The 22,775-nt window shown below is 39.1% G+C and overlaps 3 protein-coding genes across 3 annotated transcripts; 1 reads left to right on the top strand and 2 right to left on the bottom strand.

Moving 5' to 3' along the window:
* On the bottom strand, positions 1-5,158 carry sf3b4 (splicing factor 3b, subunit 4). The gene is made up of 6 exons (XM_034891247.1): positions 5,068-5,158; positions 3,733-3,861; positions 3,071-3,613; positions 1,453-1,608; positions 1,120-1,281; positions 1-330 (listed from the first exon to the last, which is right to left on the bottom strand). Exons 1-6 carry the CDS (start codon positions 5,099-5,101, stop codon positions 161-163), a joined length of 1,194 nt encoding a protein of 397 aa, XP_034747138.1. The 5' UTR covers positions 5,102-5,158; the 3' UTR covers positions 1-160.
* Positions 5,159-8,433: 3,275 nt separating this feature from the next.
* Positions 8,434-15,194, bottom strand: lix1l (limb and CNS expressed 1 like). Its single transcript, XM_034891248.1, has 6 exons — positions 14,616-15,194; positions 10,834-10,997; positions 10,327-10,467; positions 9,830-9,925; positions 9,446-9,523; positions 8,434-8,930 (listed from the first exon to the last, which is right to left on the bottom strand). The coding sequence occupies exons 1-6, from the start codon at positions 14,956-14,958 to the stop codon at positions 8,679-8,681; spliced, it is 1,074 nt and encodes a 357-aa protein (XP_034747139.1). The 5' UTR covers positions 14,959-15,194; the 3' UTR covers positions 8,434-8,678.
* A 4,254-nt stretch (positions 15,195-19,448) lies between these two features.
* Positions 19,449-22,537, top strand: LOC117956276 (type-4 ice-structuring protein LS-12-like). The gene is made up of 4 exons (XM_034891249.1): positions 19,449-19,563; positions 21,376-21,444; positions 21,539-21,662; positions 22,185-22,537. The coding sequence occupies exons 2-4, from the start codon at positions 21,396-21,398 to the stop codon at positions 22,390-22,392; spliced, it is 381 nt and encodes a 126-aa protein (XP_034747140.1). The 5' UTR covers positions 19,449-19,563; positions 21,376-21,395; the 3' UTR covers positions 22,393-22,537.
* The last annotated feature ends 238 nt before the right edge of the window (positions 22,538-22,775 follow it).

Raw genomic sequence — 22,775 nt, 5'->3', positions numbered from 1 at the left:
TTGTACTAAAAATTTTAATCGTCGGAGGTCTTCATCTGTACAATCACCGAAAAAACAGGGTTAAATTATTCTCACTATAAGAAACTCGAGTAGATCTTAAGATGTTTAAAAAAAAAAAAAATAAGAAAAATGAATGCATGTTTTGGCCGCCTGAGATGGATTAGGGTGGCATTGGTGCTCTCATGGGAATGCGGGGCGGGACACCGGGGGGCCTTGGAGGCATTGGAGGTCCTCTCTGGAAGCCAAAAGGTGGACGTGGCGGAAGGCCAGCACCGTAGCCAGGTGGAGGCATGGGAGGAGGCCCTCTCATACCTGGAGGCACAGGGTGACCTGAGAGAGATGGAGCAAGAGTCATAACATAGTCATGATACAATCTTTACCTTGGACTATACGCTCTCACCACGGACAAAGGTAACCACAGTTAACTATACTTCAACATTCGAAAGAGTCCTATGCGGGGGTTCAGAGTTATGGTGAATAGTGGAACAGTTTGGAGACAAAAAAAAAAAAAAACACTTCTGAAATTTGAATTAGGTTGACTTGTAACATTTCAATAATTATCTTATATATGTTTTACATATTCCAGCTTTTTGCCTCGCCAATCTTGGAAACCAGACACTAAATTCTTCCTTTAATATTTTCTCCTCACATATTCATAGTTTTGTGTGGTGGCACGTGATCCATTCATATCATCATCTGATCTATGATGAAAATAGTCACCTGATTTCAACTCACTCAGCTTGCAAAATCCAACATTTTAAACAGATTAGTTATGACTTTCTGACGACCCACCTCCAGATTAAAGTGAAACTCAAGTGTGTGGGGGTGCCTATGCACTGTGTGCTACAACAACAATCTTACAGGTTCACTGCGTGTCATGTGTGTGAGATACAGTGTGTGAGATACATCTAATTCCTTTAAAAAAGGAATTATGCAGACCTGCCCATAATAGGTAATTTGTCAAGGTATTCATGGCAATGGGGCTAGTACAAATCATTAAATTGTATTTGTGTGTAATCTTCTTTGAGGAATTTTCCCCACAAAATGACTGAGGTAATATATTTAGGCTGCAGAGACTTATTTGGCAACAAAGATTCAAGGAGATGCCACAGCTCTTACCCATGGGAGGTCCATACGGTGCTCTGTGTGGCATGCCCATAGGCGGGGGTGGGGGCATGCCAGGTGGTAGCGGGGCCCGCGACTGATTTGATCCTGGGGGAGCAGGAGGTGGAGGCACCATGCCAGGTGGACCAGGAGGGGGCATGGGCATCTGAGGCATACCTGTGTAGCAGAATCAATTATGTCTACAGGCATGCTCGAGCAAGGAACTACATTGTTACGTTTTTAAAACCACTAAACAACATCTATGACCGAATATCAGGGCACACGGATCTATCAAAAAACATCCAAACTTTGTCCTTATATTTTTGCACAACATCCCACAACTGTTACCTGGGTGCATGTTGCCAGGAGGGAAGGGTGGTGGTCCGGGTGGGGGCCCACCACCGCCACCTTGTTGGCCTGGTCCCCCTGCATTCGGAGGCATGGCCATTGATGGGGGCATAGATCCAGGAGGAGGAACAGGAGGGAAACCAGGAGGTGGCATGCCTGCACAGAAACAAGTTGTAAGTTATTGTTTTTATATTCTACTGGTACACAAAGTCAGGTTGCCTGACTGATTATATTATTAAATATTATAGTCATCATTAGGTGGTTATACATAAAATAAAAATCATTAGTGACTCATAAAAAGGTCTCATTTGTCAGCTGTCACGTGCACTTTTAGTTACAGATATCGCCCACGATTGAATCAAATCAATCTTATTATCACCTGGTGCTAAAGACACATCACTCGGAGAAGCACACTCCTAACACCTACAGGGCTCTACTTCATCTCATTGCCAGTAATAAAACCGGTAATTTGCTCTCACGGCACTAACTATAATCAACCATTCAATCTATAACCATTCATCAAAGGCAGCTGCTGTATATGCAATATGACAGGCCAATACAAATGACAAGCAACACCGCTGATAAACAGAAACCGTTATGTACAGAAAATGTAGATGTATAACTGATGAATTTGAAGCTGTATTCTTTACTATGTGCGTACACACACGCACGCGCGCGCACGCACGCACGCACGCACACGGCAGGTGTGTAAAAAATGCTGTAAACTAAGAATGCTTTCAAAAATATAAATAACGATTGTTCATTTTATTCAATTTACCTTAAGCAAAGTGAGCGAACGAAAGAAAAAACTAAAATCACATCAATATTTGGTGTTACTAACCCTTGGCTTCAAACCAGCATCAGTTCTTATAGGTACACTTGCAAAAAGTCAGGCAACGTTGAGGATCGTAGACGCAGTGCGTTGCCAAAGAAACTTAGTGCAGTAGATGAAAAACATATCAAGCGTATTTCCCTTCATGTCCAGCAGTGACATCAGCTCAGAACTGACAGAAACCAGCGGGACCCAGGTACACCCATCTACTGTCTAAAGGAGTCTGATCAGAAGTGGTCTTAATGGAAGAGTTGCAGCCAAAAAGCCATATATCCGAGTATGTTTATGTGCATAGCTGAGTTGCTGGGCCTTGTTTCTATGCCGGCTGTACTGTATGGCTTCTTAGTTGTAACTCTTCCATGAAGACCACTTCTGGCCAGACTTCTCTGGACAGAAGATGGGGGATTTTTCTTTTGTTCGCTCGCTTTGCATTTTGTAAATTGAGAAAAATAAACAATCACTTATATTTTTGAAGGCACTCTTGGTTTACAGCATCTTTTTCCACACCTGCCTAATAATGTTGCACAGTACTGTTTTCACTTTCAGGAAATGAAACGGTTGGCACAATTGCCATTTGGCTCGTGTGTCAAACCATACGACAGATACAATAGATTATGTTATCTGTGAGCATATGACCTGAAATTATAATGTAAGTTATTATCAATTGGATCTTTCCTAAACTGTTGAGCAGTGGCAAAAAAGCTGTGTTACATTGAAACAGTGGTTAAATAACTGTCTACCCTGTTTTACCAACAACCCTGTGTAGCCACAGAATTACAGTCATACCTGGCATTGGCATCCCGGCACCCATTGCCGTTAGGACAGGCGTTGGAGCACTCGGTGGGGGTGGAGCGTCTGCAAACAGCTGATGTGGCCTGTCTGCCTGGGAAAGGGGGTTTTGCGCAGCCAAGAGTCGTTCTGCAGCCGAGCCATGTCGTTCTCCTTTGGAGTCCTTTTTGAAGGCGTAGGACACGGTGATGGGCCTGTTACAGAGGTACTGGCCGTTCATGGCCTCAATGGCGGCATCTGATGCGTCAAAGCTGGCAAAATTGATAAAAGCATAACCCTTGGAGTTGCCAGTGTCTGGGTCTCGCATGATCTTTGGCGTCTGGAGAATCACGCCAAATGCACTGAACGTGTCATAGAGCAGTTTCTCATCTATCTCTGGGTCCAGATTACCAATGAAGATGTTAGCACCCACATCCAGGTTCTTGTTGTGCGCAGAGGCCTTATTAACTCGAATGGGTTTGCCGTAGAGCTTTATCATATTCATGATTTTGATGGCATAGTCAGCATCTTCTTCACTAAGGAACTCTACAAAGCCATAACCTGAGAAGGAAGAGGATACAAGTTACTCAATGATTGTTATTTATCTTCAACAGAGATTCTCGTGGATACAAAAAGATTTAGGGATATTTTTTTGGTAGAGAATATTAACTGATAGTCACCTTGATGCTGGCCAGTCACTCGGTCTTTGGGCATGTGCGTGTTGACCACAGGACCGGCCTGCAGGAAAAGCTCCCATAGTAACGGCTCTGACACTTTCTCATCCAAGCCACCAACATACACAGTGGCATCTGAAAAAAATAAATAAGAATTAAAGAAAAAAAAACCTTGATATGGTATTTATCTTAGATGCCGAAATTAGACAAAACTTCACCTGGATTTGGGATTTGTTTTCAAATGGAACACTATAAATCTGGTAGCATGTCTTTTCTTTTTGACTTGTTATCAAGGTCATGATGAAGTCAGGGGATACTGTTCATTAACTGTGATTGTACACTCACACACTGAAAAAAAACTCAATCATCAATATTGGTTTTGTTTATTTGCTTTAGATGCATTCTGTTTCAGTTCAACCTTATTACCAATTCTGAACTGTCCAACAATTTTTTTTCAGTAGCTAAGATTAAAGCTACACATAAAAGGCTGCACATTTGCTAAAAAGTAACCTATTATGCCTGTTAATGTTATAATTTCCCTGAGGTAATCCATAAACTATTCTGAATGAAAGTTTGTGGCTTTCAGTTCTTTGGAAAATATAGTAAATGCACTTTTGAGGTTGCAGGTGGAGGACATGACACCAAATGTGTAAAAACATCAAAACAATACAGAATTAATACTTTTGATATTTTGATATAATGTAACTAGATGATGTTCCTATCCTTATATGTTTTAGTAGAGCCAAATAATAAAGCTTTCTTACCTTATGTTGACAGTTCTAACTGATGGCAACAACTATACTACTTGTTTAGCTAGATATTTCAACAGACCCCTTATCTACCGGCATCTTATCAAAAGGTGTTGGAAAGCACCTAAAGCTGAAATCCAGCTAAGTACAATGAGAAAATGTGTGATCATTTGTCAAGCTAGTCAACATGATTAGCTTGCTAGGCTAACTTTAGCTGTTAGCCAACAGAACGCAGCTCTACTTCTAACAAGCTTACAAGAGCCGCCAAACTCAGCTAAATCGATCAAAAACCAACGCTGACGTTACACCTAACGTTATGTTATTGTGCAGCAAATAATTAAAATAGATTATGGTAAATATAACTTCGCTTAATGGCTAACATTGTGTTAACGCTGCATAGCCATATGGGCTAAATTAGCGGCAAGCCAAGCTAACAACTCAACACTTCCATGTGAGCAAACAAAATATTTGCTGACCCGGCGGTCAGCGGTGCTCATAAAAACAAGGGGAGCATTTAAAAGTGTAGGCTACAAACAGATTCATAAATAACTTAAACAAAAGGCTGAAACAGGTTTTACAATAATCTAGTTACCTTGGTTTCTTTCTGAAATTGGTCCCGCTGCCATGTTGAATGAACAACGCTGGGCAACGTCCTGTACTGAGGCCCCGCCTCTTCCTGACTGAGTCCCGGAGGCGGAAGTAATCACACAATAAAAAATAATTAATATAAAGTAGTACAAAAAAAGACAAAAGAAAGACAAAAATTAAACATTAATTACATATGTATATATTGTTAAGATACAATAAGAGGAACTACTATTAAATTAATATGATTAACTAAGACGTCATAGAAAAAATTCATATACCCATATCGTTTTTAAGAATCTTTTACTTTCATGTGTTTAACAGTACGCTATCCTCTAGGTCTAGGATTTACCATATAGGATAGAGAATGTGACCTTCACATTTCAAGAGCTTGATTGTAATTTAATAATTAGGCTATGCACCCTTTGATTAAAGGAGTTAGTAACTTTTAAATCAAAATATTCTTTATATTTAACTGAAAAAATGAACATTTGTTTCAACTGAAATTCGTAACAAAGGCTATAATCATACACACACAGAGTGAAGACAAGTTTGCAAAGACTGAAAACTAGATTCAGCTAGATGCCCCATGCTGTTCATTACATCAGATGCATTATGTCATTTCAGAATCAGAATCAGCTTTATGACTGTATTATCCCTGTCAAAATATTCAAAAAATTATATAAATGAAAAACAAAAACAGGAATGTATAAATATTGCCCAACGCGTTTAAAAAAAAAATCCTATTATTCATTTTAACTCAAGTCTAAACGTGTTTTGGAGCAAACTACCCTTAAGTTCTTGGTCTTAGTTGTGTACTAAGCAGTGAAATAAGAACGACCAAGAATGACCAATTAATAAACATTTGTATGAGCCATTTTATTACAATCATATAAATCTACTAAAAGTATAAACACAGAATACAAAATGTTCATAGAAAATACAGAACTTTCAGAAACAATACTGAATAGAATATGAAACATATAAAAACAAAACTTAACAAACACATCATGCATCAAAGCCAAAAGATGAAAAGCAAAAAAAAATTATAAAATCCATACCAAAAAACAAGATATTGTTTAAAAAAAATCCTTCATTGATAATGATCACAAATAAAGGTCAGAAGAGAGATCTTAGATTAATGGCTTGTGGTAAACACACACACACACACACACACACACACACACACACACACACACACACACACACACAGTATCTAAATTAGAAGAAAAATGCAAATTAAAAACTATTCAAGATCTCCAGCCTCATTACTGTAACCTGTTCCGTTAATTATTTGTTGATTTTTTTTCTTAATACTTACATTTCAGCTTTGCAAATCTCAGTAAATTGGTTCCTGGGACAATAGGATCACTGATGAATTTAGAAAGTCTAATTGGTAGATGAGATTTTGGGAAGAGGAGTAAACTAAAGTGGAAAGGGAAATGTGAGATTTACCAGGTTGGAGCTGCAGAATTGTAAAGTCAAAATGTTCACTGTATCAGTGTTTTAGTATTTACTGAGAAGATCAATTTACTTCTACTAATACATTTTCCTGTTTGTGCTGCACACATATTTTGCAAGCTGAGTACCAAACAACCAATATATAATGATTATAAATGTATACTAAAAGTTAGTAAGATTTAATAAATCATTCATAATCTATTTTCATGTAACATAATTAAAGAATGGTTTGACGTTTTAGGAAATACGCTTATTCACCTTCCGGTAGAGAATGGTATAGATCTTCTTTTCTAACTCTCCTGCAGAAAATGAAAGGCAAATTTCCCAAAATGTCAAACTACTCCTTTAAGGTACTGTAACAATTATATATCATGTAATCTGTCATTTTACCGTAACATGAAATCAAAAATAAAAACACATTGTAAAGCAAAGTAGAACGTCTTTTAAAGACCTCATTAAATGAAATGAAACTTGAGCTTTTACATGTCGAACTGGTGCATGCTACCAATTTCATAAAGGCACAATAATCCCAGGGAAGAGACACAGCAATACAATAATACAATTGGATCTGGCTTTAACCATACTCCATCTCTAATCTTTGTTTTACCACCATCTCCTCAAATTTAGTGTAATCGGTTTCTGCTGTTAACAATCCAGCATTCAGCAGAGAGAATGAGCCCTCCTGCTGTTTAACTTGCATAACTCGCTGCCCACATATCCATCCAACCAGAGCCACACATTAGTAATTAAACTCTCACTTCTATTACATGGGGTCTTTGAAAGGCTACTGCCTTCATCCATATAATGTATTCAATACATTTTAGATACATAGAGAAATATAAAGATATCACGTTTACAGTATAAACAAAATCAGGTCCTTCAACAATAAACATTTGAAAAGTGATAAGCGCGAGTTACATCCATTGTTTTAGTCCATGGACATACACCAGCACTGCTAACAAACAGATTTTACTTCCAGTATGTCACAAAATACATAAACCGAAAGTGCTGGTACTGTTTTGTGAACCCAAAAGATCCCTCAACTCATTTTTTTTGGCCTTCACATTTTACCTCCAATCACCGCTCTTCTTTGTTTCTGCTGAGATCCTGACCTACATTTTTAGTCTACCAAGCAACAACCCTTTTGAACTCATCTAAATGAAGCACATGACAAACACAACCTGTATCACAAGTGTAATTCAATCGTCTAAATGGTAAACAGTATCGCTTTGCAGATCCTTTAGTTGATAGCACACTGAAAATATACATTCAGCTAGTGTCATGGTTACCAACCACACAATGTACACTAAAATAACCTTCAAAAGTCTTCACAAAAAAATAGTAAGGGTTCAATATCAGATATTATTTCAAAAAACCTGAGCTGCTGTCAGAGCTATCAGTCACCGGCTGACATTTTAGCAAAGTACCCACAACTTATTACATGAGCCAATAAGTGTATTTCAATGCTTACTCGAATTATTTGAGGATGCAATTTCCAAATATTCACACTGTATTCTCATTCCAACAGGCAGAACAACTCTATTAACCCATTATGGAAGAGTTATTAGCTGGTCTTTAATCCCCTCGCCTTTTATGTGGGGATATTTTCAAAATATTCTGATTATTAATGGACAAAGGTTATTTGCCATCTTAATAAGACCCTTACATTTGACTACCAAAAAACTGACCGTCCAAAACACTATATGCAAGTAAACACACCTAAAACATGAAAGAAACAAACTTCGATGATCCATATGATCAACTGTGCTTGGTTTGATGTGTCATATTAACGTCTGTTCATTACATTCACTGATGAAAGGCTGTCTGTGTTTCTGTAGGTCTACTTATAAAATAATGAAAGAACATGTAAACCCCAGTCAGTTGGAATGCCAAACAAGTTTACAGGTAATTGTTTACAAAAGAAGCACTGTTATCCAGTAATCATGAGGCACAAAGAAGTAACTGCTATAGCGGCAAGAGTGGATTTTATGCACGGATGTGCACGCTGTACGTCAAGGCCTGATTACCTGAAGAAAAAAGAACATGACACAAAACCTAAAAGTTCAGATGAAGCAACTTTATATCTATGACGCAATCAATACTGTTACCAGGAATCCGACGGAGTGTGAAGCAATGTTTCCACAATGGACGGCAGGTTTAGTGTGAAGGCAGCGTGGCAGTGTTGACTGCATTGAGTTGGCCCACTGCTAACATCAGGATGTCTTTCTTCTCTTTGTAAAAACGCAGTTCTCTGCCTGCCAGCCTGGCGTCCTCCAGTTCTCTCTCCGTCGATGCCACCTCCTGCGCAATAGTGCTCGCTACACTCTGTTCTCGGTTCACCCAGTCAGCAGCCATCTGAGTGCGCATGTCATCATCCAGAGCCCGGTGGGAATAGTGGGCCAGCACTTCCTGCAAATAAAATAAGAGACAGAAAACTAAGTGGTATGGCCAACTTAAAATCTAGTGAGATTTTTGGCTCTGGCCTAAGATTATAAAGCGTCATATTTTCAAATAGATAAGATATTGGCTGTGTGATACAGATTTTTCTATTAAGAAGATTGTGTATCTGCCAGACGTGACCGAGCCACATTAAATATCAGTTATCAGTTTGGTAGCAAATCAGTGTTTAGCATCACAGCAATCCTTGGCCAAGTTCAAGTGTGCTGAGAAGAGAGCTCAGGCATTGGATCAATATCGGCAGATAGCCTGAATTAAGATGGGAAAGTAAAAGTAGATTTGGCTGTACACCAAGAGGTCCCTGTCCAGCAATGCTCCAAAGAAATGTTTATTCTGTCTACACCAGTTACACCATGTAGGGAAAGATTTGACTCAGATTTTGTTTGTTTAGGAAACTTGATGAAAAGTGACGAAAACTACTACTGCACTTGCACAATTAAACCCAACCGTGAGATAAATGACAGTACCTGTCGGGAACACTGCCGTTCTCGCATGGCTTTGAGACTCCCGTTCCAGTGCAGCAGCTGGAACACAGTCATCAGCTCCTGAAACACAAACACAACCAAACGAGCAGGAATTAGGAAGCTTGCTTCACTACACTCAACATGTAGCTACTTAGTATTACAAACCAAGCATGCTTCCCTCAGATTTCCATAATGTCTTTTAAAACATGTATCTGGCCTCTATTTGTTATATTGTGTGTATGCACATTCAAGCATAATGCATGCAAAGCATTTTAACACAGCATCTGGGCTCACACTTTGCCAACACTATTTTCACACTGTCCTGGTGCGTTTGGGTAGCATAAAAGGCTACTTAACACGACTCAGGCATTCCTGAATTTTACACACCTGAAACTCCAGCATGGATTTTCCTTTGTTGGACTCAAGCATGAAGCGAAATGCCCCAATTCCTGTGTTGGGATTGTCAGCCTCTTCTCTGTTTCCCTAGAAACAACAACAACTAGTAAATGTCAGTGTTCTGGGATGACACAGACAACTGTTTGATAAATACTTGAAATAATAAGGATATGTAAAAATGATGTTTAAACTTGTGTTGTTTGCAGTATGCAACATTTTTGGTGGGGGGAGTTGCCTGAAATAATGATATCCCTTGAAAAGGTTTTTTTTCAAAGATATTGGTATGCACTGCACATCCTTTTTTTAAACATCTACTGTACTGCAAATAGACATGTACATGTTACAAACTGCATTACATACACTTTTCTTTCATTGTTATTCATATATCACCACAACATACTGCAGATACACTGTAACCTCACATCCTCCTGACTGACAGTTAAGGACTTACGCACACAACCTTCTTTAATCTATTATACGTAACTTACATTGAAGGATGCCAGGGCCTCACTGACACTTTTCTCAATGAAGTCGTCTGTGATGCGTCGGGAGGGATGTTCATTGAAAACAGAGTTCATTAGGGCAATCTTGGCAGCGCTGCGTCTCGCTTCTGCCTTGGTGGGACAGAACTGTCAGAAAATAGAGAACAGAAAATAACAGTGAAGAAAATATGTTTTAGTGGTTGGATACAATCAGAAATACACACAACAGTCAATAAGATAAAGACAGCCAGTTTTTATGTGTAGTACAGTGAGCGTCAGTGTGCACAGACCTTAATTGGCTGCGTACATATTTGGTTGTTGTTGTGGTTACAAGCATGTTGGAATTTTGTAAGCTTGCAAAATGATACTTAAGTGACCATATTTCTAACATTATTCATTTAGTATGAATGCTTTTTGCAACATGTACCAATTTTAACTATTTTAAAACCAAAGAAAATTCCATCTCTGTGATGAGCTTATTACAATCATGCCAAGAAAATGCAGTCAAGGTACCTGGAAACTGCCGAAGCAGCTGCCTCCGGGAAGACTGACGTAGCAAACATATGGAGGGCTGCTGGATGGGACCATTTCATAAACAACTAGAGCTCCGTTACGCAGGTCGGCCCCTCTGGTCAGCTTCATCTGCCAAAACTCCTGTAAAGCTTCCACCACGTTTACTGGAGGGCACAGAGATAAAAGCAGCCTCGTCACAGTGTGGTAGATCAACACTTTGAAGTGCCATTATTCCCTGACTATGCTCTTCAACATCCTCTCTAAGAACAAAGACGGAAAATGGGGGTGGAAGGTCATCTTAAGGATGCCAGAGGTTTTTTCTGAAATTATTTACAGTGAGGGAAAAAGTATTTGATCCCCAACGGATTTTGTACATTTGCCCACTGACAAAGAAATGATCAGTCTATAATGTTAATGGTAGATTTATGTGAACAGTGAAAGACAGAAGAGCATCAACAAAATCAAGAAAAACACATGTTTAAAATGTTATAAATTGATTTACATTTTAATAAGGGATATATGTATTTGACCCCTCTGTAAAACATGACCTAGTACTTGGTGGAAAAAGCCTTGTTGGCAATCACAGAGGTTCGACGTTCGTTGTAGTTGGCCACATCCCAGGAGGGATTTTGTCCAACTCCTCTTTGCAGATCTTTTCCAAGTCATTAAGGTTTTGAGGCTGGCGTTTGGCAACTCAAACCTTCAGCTCCCTTCACAGATTTTCTATTGGATGAAGGTCTGGAGAGTGGCTAGGCCACTCCAGGACCTTAATGTGCTTCTTCTTCAGCAACACCTTTGTTTCCTTGGCCGTGTGTTTTGGGTCATTGTCATGCTGGAATACCCATCCACGACCCAATTTCAATGCCCTGGCTGAGGGAAGGCGGTTCTCACCCGAGATGTGACGGCACATGGGCCCGTCCATTGTCCCTTTGATGCGGTTAAGTTGTCCGGTCCCCTTAGCAGAAAAACACCCCCAAAAGTACGGTGGGGATGGTGTTCTTGGGGTCATGGGCAGCATTCCTCCTCCTCCAAACACAGCAAGTCAAGTTGATGCCAAAGAGATCCATTTTGGTCTCATCTGACCACAACACTTTCACCCAGTTTTCCTCTGAATCATTCAAATGTTCATTGGCAAACTTCAGAAGGGCATGTATATGTGCTTTCTCGAGCAGGGGGACCTTGCAGCGCTGCAGGATTTCAGTCCTTCACGGCGTAGCGTGTTACCAATTGTTGTCTTGGTGACTATGGTCCCAGCTGCCTTGAGGTCATAGACAAGATCCTCCCATGTAGTTCTGGGCTGATTCCTCACTGTTCTCCTAATCATTGCAACTCCACGAGGTGAGATCCTGCATGGAGCCCCACGCCGAGGGAGATTGACAGTTCTTTTGTGTTTCTTCCATTTGCGAATAATCGCACCAACTGTTGTCATCTTCTCACCAAGCAGCTTGGCAATGGTCTTGTAGCCCGTTCCAGACTTGTGTAGGTCTACAATCTTGTCCCTGACATCTTTAGAGAGCTCTTTGTTCTTGGCCATGGTGGAGAGTTTGGAATATGATTGATTGATTGCTTCTGTGGACAGGTGTCTTTTATACAGGTAACAGCGTGTTACCTGTATAAAAGACACCTGGGAGCCAGAAATATTTCTGACAAAGTGATATTTCTTTTCTGGAATTTTTGACATGCGTTTTTCTGGATTTTCTTGTTGTTATTCTGTCTCTCACTGTTCAAATAAATCTACCCATAAAATTATAGACTGATCGTTTCTTTGTCAGTGGGCAAACATACAAAATCAGCAGGGGATCAAATACTTTTTTCACTGTAGGTGGCTGCTCAGAGGAAATTCTGCATCACCTCAGATGAGCTGCTTCTAAAATCACCCCCCTCAACTCTACGTTTTATGCGCTCAGGTGAGAAAGTTGGACTCCTGTCCTCTGAAAGGAAACAACAACAAAGAGAAGCAGTACAAATACTGCGGCTTAGTCAGAAAGGATTATTTGCGTTTGGATCTGCAGGGAGATTAGAGCACGGCCAACATTATTTAAGACTGACTGCTGTTAGCTCCAACCACTGTCCTGCTGAGCTCTCGCTGTTTGAAACGAACACAAGCAGCCTGCTTATCGCTCACGTACAGTCTGAAGCCCGATCGGTGCGTTTTAGGGCTGCAGCTTTGCGACTATTGTGGCTTCTGTGAACAAGCTGAGATATATTCTGACATCTGATTTATAAATCACTAAACTGCAATCCAAGTATGTTTCTATTGCTCTTACTGTGTGTAAAAGTAAAGTGTTCAATATAAACTGTTCTTACTGTTGTTATCCAATCAAAAGTAAATCAATTATGTACAATTTAAAACATCAGTTTATGTACTATTAACAGTAAAAGTTGCTCTCTGTGATATTACTTTCACATAAAATATATATGGATCCATTGTGATCTCTGTTTAAAACATTTTCAAACATATAATTCATCATAAGTATGGTTGACTTGATAAGCCATGGGATGTACAGAATATGCATTACATTTTACTGAAATTCAGAGTTGTTTCCCTTTATCAGGGGAAACCCACAGTAGGCTACAAATCAATCCAGATCTTGACAAAGTTATTTTTAAGTAGGCCTATCTGAAGGGTTTAGGACAGTGATAAGAAAAAACAACGGGATATATTGGAAGATAGTGGATATACATGTGACAATGGTGCTGGCTCAGACTCCAACTGTGCAGAGTAAATCACAAAATTGGAGCTCCATTAAGACAAAAACCTAAAACCCTGTTAAACAGTCTTTATTGTGCTTCCAATGTAGACTGTGTTAAGTAGCCTAAAGGAGGGAGGAGGCTGTCAGTCAGGAGCACAGAGGGACAATCTTTTGGAAATAAATCCTATTAGCAGCAGACAGGAACACTTCTTTAGATCCAACAGGCAACATGAGAGGCTTTTGGTCTAATAGTTTTATGCGTAGCCCTTGCCAGTGTGCTTAAGTAATGAACAAAGAGATTTTATAAAGAATAAAATAAAAAAGAAGTTAAACTATTACCATCAGTTAATCAATATGAGCAAAAAGTATTTACATTTTATAGTTTCAAATTTATTTATGCTTTTTTTTCTCTTGATAAACAAAGGAAAATAGGCTAGTTGTGCAAAGTACTTCCATCTGGTACTTACTAAGAGGTAGCCTACAGTTTGGATAGTACTCAGGATATTTTTAAATATAAAAAGATTGAACTTTTTTTGGGGGGGCCATTAAAAGTCGATAACTTGATTTTACCCATTATATCTTTGCCTCTGACAACGTGAAAGCCCCTGACTTGTATTTTGATGTTACTATTTTTTTTCATTACAGGATCAGATTTTACCGTGTCCATTGAAAAACCATATGAATTTAATGTGGCTTTATTATAGGTATAATATCTTATTGTTCATAAATAGAATCCTTTAGAGCTGTGGTACTTAATCCTGTAATGGAGTGAGAGAAGCCAGTGTTAGGCTACTGTATGAATATCATTGGAACACTTTAATTCCATAGACACTTTATGGTGATGTTGCAATAGGTGATAATCACCCTAATACACGGAGAAACAATATGAAGTCGGTTTATTTGAGACTGTGTAGTCAAACATGAATATTACAGGAATGCAGCATGTTTTTTTTCTGATCCACTTCGAAACAAATGGCGCAGCTAAAAGTGACGTTCTGCTCAAAACTCAAAGTTCAAATCGAATAATAATACACAAATTAACACCATTATCTCTATATTAAACAGAACATTATCACCACTGGACATTACCTCTTCCGTAACCTTGCGTGTGTTTAGCAAAGCTGCGGACCACAGCCTCCACCGCCTCCTTCAGCACCGCCGGGTTCCCCGGGTTACAGTGCCCGGTAGCCCCCGGCCCCAGCCCCAGCCCTCCGATACCGCCGTACAGGCTGTGAAGCTGCAGCGGAGGCGGCGGCGGAGGAGGCCCGGACGAAGCGGCTAGAGAGGCCGGGGAGGGCAACATCGGCGCGATAGGGACGGTAACCCCGGGCCGGAGAGAGGAGCGGAGGGTCCCGGTCGGTCCTAAACCGAATCCAATGCCTGGCTGCAGCCTCTGAGGGCGGATACTGTCCGGCATAACGTTAGATTCCATTGTCCCAACGTAACGTCTGCAAAATCCCGGTCTGGATTAAATCTTTACCCACCAACCCAGCGGTTTCAGGTTTAAGAATGGTCTCTGGAGACTGGGTGAACAACTGTCTATGGAACAAAGTGTTTGCAGGGTTTTGTCAATCACAGCCGAAAGAAGAAGTTAGCCGATGTTCATTCGATACATATCACCGCGGCTGTGCATCCTCACTCTCTGGATTAGACTGCGGGATTGTCAGTCAAGTGAGGCCTTCAAGGACCCCTCGTACTCTACATATTCTGTGGTTACGATCCATCACACTTTTTTTGCATGTTTAGCCATTGATGTTTTTGGTTTTATTGCATATTATACCATTTACTAAATCTGACATAATGGATTTAGTATGTTTTTAGTCAACTGTTTGCTTTGTTTGCTAATATTTTACGCATCTTTTTGATTTTGCTTTGTACCCTATGTTTTTGTGAATGGTGTGCTTAGTTATTGTAGCCTAGTTCAGGCCAGCGTTGGTTCACTTTGTAAAGTTTGTGATGTATTGTTTTTAATTGACATTAGGTAAGTAACGTTACTCTACGGTAACTGTTGAGGCCATAACTGGTGATGCTGTTGTTTAATCTATAGATAAGCATGTTGCACTATATAGCACAGTTGCAGTCACCAGAGATTTCTGATAGTTGTTTGTGTATACTGTTAATATGTATGCCTATTGTTAATACGCCTTTTAATATTTGACTCAATTATAAACTGTACCAAAGATATTCCAATTATGTTGCAGTGATACTCATAGAAACGGACAATGTAATAATTCACTTAATTTCCCTTTGAAATGGTAAAATGGCAAAGATGGCAAACAGACAATACAATTACTTAAAATAATTCCTTAATGTCCCATTTTGGTGACGAGCAGTAGAAAATTAAACTTTTTTGCCATGTAGTGTGTTCAGGAATGTGCGATTTGTTGTCATAACTACGATATTTTCTATGGCACCTGAATGCAGCAGTGGAAAGTCAAAGAAATATAGAGCCAGGAAATCTGAGCCTCCCCTGTTCTCTGGCACCAACAGAGTAGGCTACAACTACAGTGGGTTACATCTCCAGCTCTGCAGCCCGAAGCATGTCATTAAAACTTGGAAAAGGAGTAGCTAAGTTTACTCAATAAAAGGGTGAAAACAATGATGATCCTCCTTTAAAACAGATAAGGAAAGTTCGAAGTAGGCCTGAATGGGATTTATTTGAGTAAGTGGACCACCAAAGACTTGAAGAGGAAATGGGACCTCCTCTTGAGCTTCCTAATGTTTTTTTACAACTTTCTGGAGCTTGAGTAATTTTTCATTCTTTCTGTGGTCTGGTTTGAGGCCAGATGAGTGTGGAGGAAGAACTGTGGAGCATTTGCATGAACAGTATCTTTTTTTCAATGCTGAATCTGCAACAAAACACTAAATTCTAACTCAAAAACAATTCAAGTAGACAGAGGGACTGAACATCTCACATAAACCTAACATTTGAGATGTGGCCTGTTCTTTACCTTAGAGTAAACAACACAAAGGAAAATCAGTCATTTGTGACAATTGTAATGAATGTTTGGCTCACTGGAGGGCGTGCTCTCATTTCATTACCTCAGTGCAACCTCAGCTATGCAGCTGTGACATTTGGACACTGATGTTGTTCTCCAGTTTTCTATTGTGTAGTTTGTGTGTGTGTGTGTATTTGCTGCTGTTTGCAGCCATTTACTCCCCCCCCCCCATTCCTTCCTCCCATACCCCATTTCTTTTCATCTTTTCTTTCTCTCACTGTTGATCAAATTACTATCATTACAACTAACACCCAGCCTAAACATGTTTTTTTCATCAAAGTAAGCTGACATGTCAAATGTCTGACTTTGACAGAATCCAGTAGTGGAAAGTACATTTGCTTTAATACAATTTTGAGGTTTTTTACTTAGGATTTTCCATTTTATGCTACTTTACAGTCATACTTCACTACATTTCAGAGTCAACTATTGTACTTTTTTACTCTGCTATACTGCATGTACCTGGTGGTGTAGCTACTAAGATTTTCCATCAAAAACAACTACAGAAGGTATAGTAGGCCTATGAGTAGTTAGCCGTTGCAGCCAAACGACATTCCCCCTCTAAAACTCTCAGATGGTTTCAGTTAAATAACAATTTGAAGTAAAACACTCCAATAATTGGGGTGATTGGGGACTTTAACTTGTAATGACATACCAATGTGACTATATGTTCCACTATATGTGTATAAAAGTAATGCTAGGGTTGGTGTCTGACAGCTGTAGTTACTTTACAGATTAAAAACATTAGAGTTTATCAAATATGATAAAAGATGATTCAGTTAGCTCCATACAAAACATCAAACTGCTACATGTTACTGCAACAATAATAATCCAATACTATAATTAAGCACTCTTTCCAGGTTTTTTTACTTCTCTTTGTAAGTTAAAGATCCTCAGTTAACTTTTCTCTGCTTTATATCTTCTCGTTTCTTGTTCTATGCCAAACTGTCCTTACCACCTCCTTCTGCTTAGGTTTGTCCATGTCTGCCTTGCATTTTTTTTTTAGAGGACCGATTTGAGATACATAGACAACCTTATTGCTGTTTCCACCAGGGGGAGTCCTCTGGACAGAGAGAAGACATTCCCACATCTGGTTTTGATCCGAGCTTTATAGTAAAAATCTGCTGTTTAAAACTCCAGTGCAGGGCTTTCCCACTAGATAAAAAGAGACTCATGGGATTGTTGTTCAAGTTTTATTAAACTGCCTGTGTTGTTTGTGTTCACTTCTCCGGCATTCTCCCCGTATTCGTATTTCTCGGCTGTCTAGAACTGTTAATTACTGACTTGGGTGGAGTGGGGCTAATAATGAATTACTTTACAACAGCCATAAAGATAGACTGGTAGCAGTTACACCCTGATGGATGTAAACCAAAGGTAGAAGGTTTACATCCACATTCACGAGTGTCATACATAAGGGCAGCTGACAGAGACCACAGTGTTTTTAGAAAAAACAACTCTTGTTTTCTTTTTAGAGAATAGTTTTCAATCCTGTACTTTCTGTCTGTCCATTAAATTAAACTAATACGTCTTAAATGTCAAAACAAAAGGTTTTGTATTTGCTTAAACACGAGACTGGTCTCTACATCCTAATTTAATACCTATTTAAGCAGACATACAGTACATCCTCACAATAAAGTTCAAGGTTAAAGTTCAATATGTAATAAGTAAGCAAGTAATTAGAAAACAATAGTCCACAGCCATGTTAGCAATTCTGTGAGTCTGTACTAAAGCAGCCGATTTAAGCTAAAAGTTAACGTTTAACACAAAACACAAAGTACAGCTGAGGCTGATTGATATGTAATTAGTTTTGCAGGTAATTCAATTCACTTCAATTCAATTCACTGGACTCATTGCAATGTTGACCTGATAAATTATGGGATGATCGAGGTGATTTCAGTTCATCCTAAGGGGCATGAATGCCTATACCAGATTTTACGGAAATCCATCACATAGTTGTTCAGATACTTCACTAAAAAATACAAATATCAACATGCTGGAGGCGATAAATGAAAAGTAAAGAGATCTTTAAAGTCATTAGGATTCATCTTCTGGACACCATGAAAGTCTCTACCACATTGTGTGCCAGTCCATTTAACAGTTAGTTTAACAGGCTATACGATATTTCAGTCTGCACCAAACTGGCGGGCCGACAGATCCCTAGAGCCGCTGTTAGCATGGTTTCCAAGAAAGAATGCTTTACAAAGCCTTTACAAGGATCTCTTAGGAGTGATCATAAATTCCCTTAACATACAACTTTCATTTTATAGCATGCTTACATTTATATCTTTCATTTAATGTTTGTTTTCAATGGGAAAGGCACATATCATGGACTACTGCCACATACCACAGCATTTGTAGCCTAGTTTGTGACATTTTAACAGACCTTTATACAAATACTTATACCTCAACATTAAAGCAACACAGATCACCTCAATCCATCAATCAGAGATCATAAGTGCTATGTAAAAATACCCTAAAAAAATCGAAAAGTAAATGACTGAAAACAAGCACATAACCATCTACATTAAGTTTGATTCTATAATACTACTAATAATAATGTAATTTCAAAAACAAAAGTTACATAATGCATGCTTTAACAATAAATATGAATGTATTTACAACCACATTAGTTGACTAAAATGCAGAGTAAAAACACCACTGTCTATCTGTTATCGTATTGGTTGAAGATGATGTGGCAATATTAAAAGTTCGGACGTGTTGCTGCTGTCATAATGATGGTGCTGTTACCGGTGATTAAGTGTTTTATTTAATCAATATGATAAGATGCACACTGACGTTGGACAGTCAGCAGAAGGGACTGTTGGACTTTGGTTTAGTTGGCCAGGTGGCAGAATGAACAACAAGGGTCAGTGATGCTGTGATTTCCTTATAGGCACAAACATCCAATGATAATGTTTTGTTTTTTTATCTTGTCCAATCAGATTTACATTACGACAGGGCTGCATCACCATGCGGGACTATAAGAAGTGTAGGAGTCCTACAGGAAGGCACCCTCCACTCCAAATTCTCCTGCACTACAGGTGAGTCTAAGTCTGTTAATCTTATGTTCTTATGGGCTTAAACTGCATTTTATACACTGAAGCAATTAGTAGTATTTGAATGTAAAACTGTCAATGGTTGCTGTAACTCAGTAAAAGTAAACAGTTTCTTAGTATGACTCAGATATTAAAGGAAAACACTTGTATAAACAACCAGCTATGTGTAGCTGAAAGTCTCAATCCCTTTCAATCTTTTATAAGTATTTATTGGCGCGAACTTTAACTTTTAAACTTTACGGCTCAGGCCGTAGGGAGTTGGGTTGGGAACCGAAGGGGTTGCCTGTTCAAGTCCACATATGGACCAAAAGTATGGTGGTGGACTGCTAGCTGGTGGGGTGCCAGTAACCTCTGGGAACAGCCAAGGTGCTCTTGAGCAAGACACCAAACCCCCAACCGTTTCCCATGGGCAGCCCCCACACTCTGGCATCTTTCCATCGGTGCATGGATAGGACCTGAGCATGTATGTGTAATTCAGGCCTGTATGTAACAACAACAGAGTGTAAATTTTAATTTCCCCTTGTGGGACTAATTAAGGATACATTATTATTGTTATTATTTGCAACGGAGGTCCTTAAGGGACAACACACAAAGTTCAAATGAAACAGCACACGTTGGTATTTTTGTAGGCTACACTGAAAATGATATCTAGATCAAAATATATAAAGATCATGTTTAACTCCAGAACAGGGTTAATTATTGTGTCCCTGTTGTTGTGTCTCTTTGTTGCAGCCCATTTGCTAAACAATGTGCTGTACACTTTACATTACTGCCAAATTCCAAAGCATGTTGCAACCTGCTATCTAGACTTACAACTAATATGCCATTTAACCTGACTGTGACCAGGGGCATAGCACAAAATCTGGGCCCTGGAGAAAGGCATTCTCTGTAGGCCCTCAACCGGCAGCCACAGCTATTCATTCTAACATCTTTTTTGGGCCCTCCTCACATGAGGGCCCTGAGTACACAGTCCCCCTTTTCCCTCCAGTCCAACGCCCCTGACTATGACACTAGTATGGATTACATGTGATCCATACTGCTGTGTATGATGACCTTTGACAAGTCATTTTATTTTATTTAGTTTCTTTCTTTAATTGCATTCAATCTTTATTCAAAATTGAAAAAGATTAAATAAATGAATGAATGAAACATTCAGCACTGAGGTGTTTAGTTCAAAGCAGCACAGTAGTATCCAGCATGGTCTAAAATAACACTAAACTAATTGAAGTGATAAGTTCCTTTTCATATTTTAGTAGAAATTATTATTATTAGAACAACTTTCTTTTAGCAAATTCAATTCCAGGCACCTAAGCGAATGATCAAAAATAAAAGCTTCTAATCGACATAGGCTACAACATTATGAAAATTTTCTTTCCCAGAGCAGATGAATCTATTTGGGGTGTAGCAGTTTAAAAATCGTGTTATTTGTTTTGCTCTTAAATTAAAGCAATGAAATGGGATAACATTTCACTGGAATTTTACCCCGTATGATTTCATGTGACAAATAAAATTAATCAAATACAAATTACTTATTTATTACCTCACGAGGAAAAAGGCGGCCTGGCAATAGAAAATGCAAGAACTTTTAATTAGTGAGACATCTGATTGCGCAACATTCAACTTTGGAAAAAAAACATGTCGATGGATAGATGTCTTTTTTTAATTTAAAAAGGAAATTGTAAGGAAGGTTTAAATTGAAAAAGAGCAAAGATAAGACAGAGGAACATGAAGCATATTGACATCAGGTGATATCATTATTAACCATACATAATAATGAAAGGATGTTTGTTTTTGAAGGTCTACTCCACTCAGCAGCCATGAAATTCTGCCTTATCGCAGCCGTTGTTCTGCTTGCTCTTGCACAAGGTATGACCTTCACTTCTCCAAATTTGAATGTGCAAGTAGTTTGTATTACAGTTTTACCTAATTACTGATTTTGTTTTGTCTTTGAAACCCACAGGAAGCTTTGCACAAGATGCTTCCAATCTTGAAAGCCTCACTCGGTACTTTGAGGAGATGAAGAACAAGATGGTACAGGAACTGACTGGGATTATAAGCAACCAGGACCTGGCAAACCAGGCTCAGTGAGTACAGCGAAGCCTCGACACGCAAAGCCATGACTCGCGTTCACAACGACGCAAATCTACTTGCTGCTGACCACACTGAACCTTGTCCATTGATAAAGGCCAATCCAGGAGTTGCAACTTCTACAACCTCTCAATATTTATGGAAGGCATGCACATATCCACACAGAAAACCCTGTAAAAATAGTTCAGCATTAGCACATTAGTATTGTAAGAAGTACTTGTACTTTTCCATGTTATGCTACTTTTTGCTTGTACTTTCAGAGGGAAAGAACTTACCTAAGATTTAACATAATCTATATCTAGTGTAGGAATGTATGATTCATTATATATATTGAACTACCAAGCTGTATACGGAGTAGTTGCTGCATCAGTAATAATAAATATATACACACAATAAAAATCAGACCTGATTTTTAGTATCCCAGGACACATGATCCTAACAGAGACAGCCCTGTAATGTGCAAGTATAACCAGTGTACTTCTGATTTTTACGTATGGTGGTTTTGTCATGTTCAACAGGACCTTCATGGAGGACAAGAAAACTCAGCTGGAACCCCTGTTTTCTCAGATTCAGGAGCAGCTGAAGACTGTTTCCGCCAGCGTCGAGGAGCAGATCAAGCCCCTGGCCGCCAGCGTGCAGGCTCAGCTCCAAAGCGATAACTTCAAGCAGCAACTTGAGTCAATCTTCCAGAAGCTGACGGAGCAGACCAAGGCCATCGACAACTAAGAGAGATGCAATGTGCCACCACAATACCATCTTGCATCTGACGGCTAGCCTGAAAGTGCAGGAAGAAGTCCAGGAGCCTAAGATGTGTTTCAGTAATTGTTGACATTATCATCTGTCTCAAAGCACAATTAAACATCAAACACAACTTTACTGTGTCAATTCTGTGTGTGTATATGTGTGTGTCTCATTTGAACACTTTACCATTGGAGATCTGAAGTATTTGGTTTAGGCCAACACATTTAGAAACTCTCATCAAGATCAAGTTGGTATTAGTTATAGGAGCAGTATCTGTAATTTCACTAACAGCCAACAACAGAAGCAGATGGATTATTTTATTATTTTTATTTAAGCAAGCAAAGCAAGGGAAATCTGACAATAACAGG

The sequence above is a fragment of the Etheostoma cragini genome, chromosome 14 (assembly GCF_013103735.1).
Source record: "Etheostoma cragini isolate CJK2018 chromosome 14, CSU_Ecrag_1.0, whole genome shotgun sequence".
Lineage (NCBI taxonomy): Eukaryota > Metazoa > Chordata > Actinopteri > Perciformes > Percidae > Etheostoma > Etheostoma cragini.
Note: the sequence above shows the minus strand (reverse complement) of the source record. Positions and strands in the feature narration are given on the sequence as shown.

Bases quoted from the DNA above. Each gene is read 5' to 3' on its own strand.
- lix1l (XM_034891248.1), bottom strand. From the start codon at position 14,958: ATGGAATCTAACGTTATGCCGGACAGTATCCGCCCTCAGAGGCTGCAG. The intron at 9,926-10,326 runs GTAAGTTACGTA...TGTTGTTTCTAG, and splicing joins AGGCCCTGGCATCCTTCAAT to GGAAACAGAGAAGAGGCTGA. The intron at 9,524-9,829 runs GTGTGTAAAATT...TTTGTGTTTCAG, and splicing joins AATCCATGCTGGAGTTTCAG to GAGCTGATGACTGTGTTCCA.
- LOC117956276 (XM_034891249.1), top strand. From the start codon at position 21,396: ATGAAATTCTGCCTTATCGCAGCCGTTGTTCTGCTTGCTCTTGCACAA. The intron at 21,445-21,538 runs GTATGACCTTCA...TGAAACCCACAG, and splicing joins TCTGCTTGCTCTTGCACAAG to GAAGCTTTGCACAAGATGCT. The intron at 21,663-22,184 runs GTGAGTACAGCG...CATGTTCAACAG, and splicing joins GACCTGGCAAACCAGGCTCA to GACCTTCATGGAGGACAAGA.
- sf3b4 (XM_034891247.1), bottom strand. From the start codon at position 5,101: ATGGCAGCGGGACCAATTTCAGAAAGAAACCAAG. The intron at 1,609-3,070 runs GTATGACTGTAA...GTTTCTGTGCAG, and splicing joins TGCCGGGATGCCAATGCCAG to GCATGCCACCTCCTGGTTTC. The intron at 331-1,119 runs GTAAGAGCTGTG...CATCTCTCTCAG, and splicing joins ACCGTATGGACCTCCCATGG to GTCACCCTGTGCCTCCAGGT.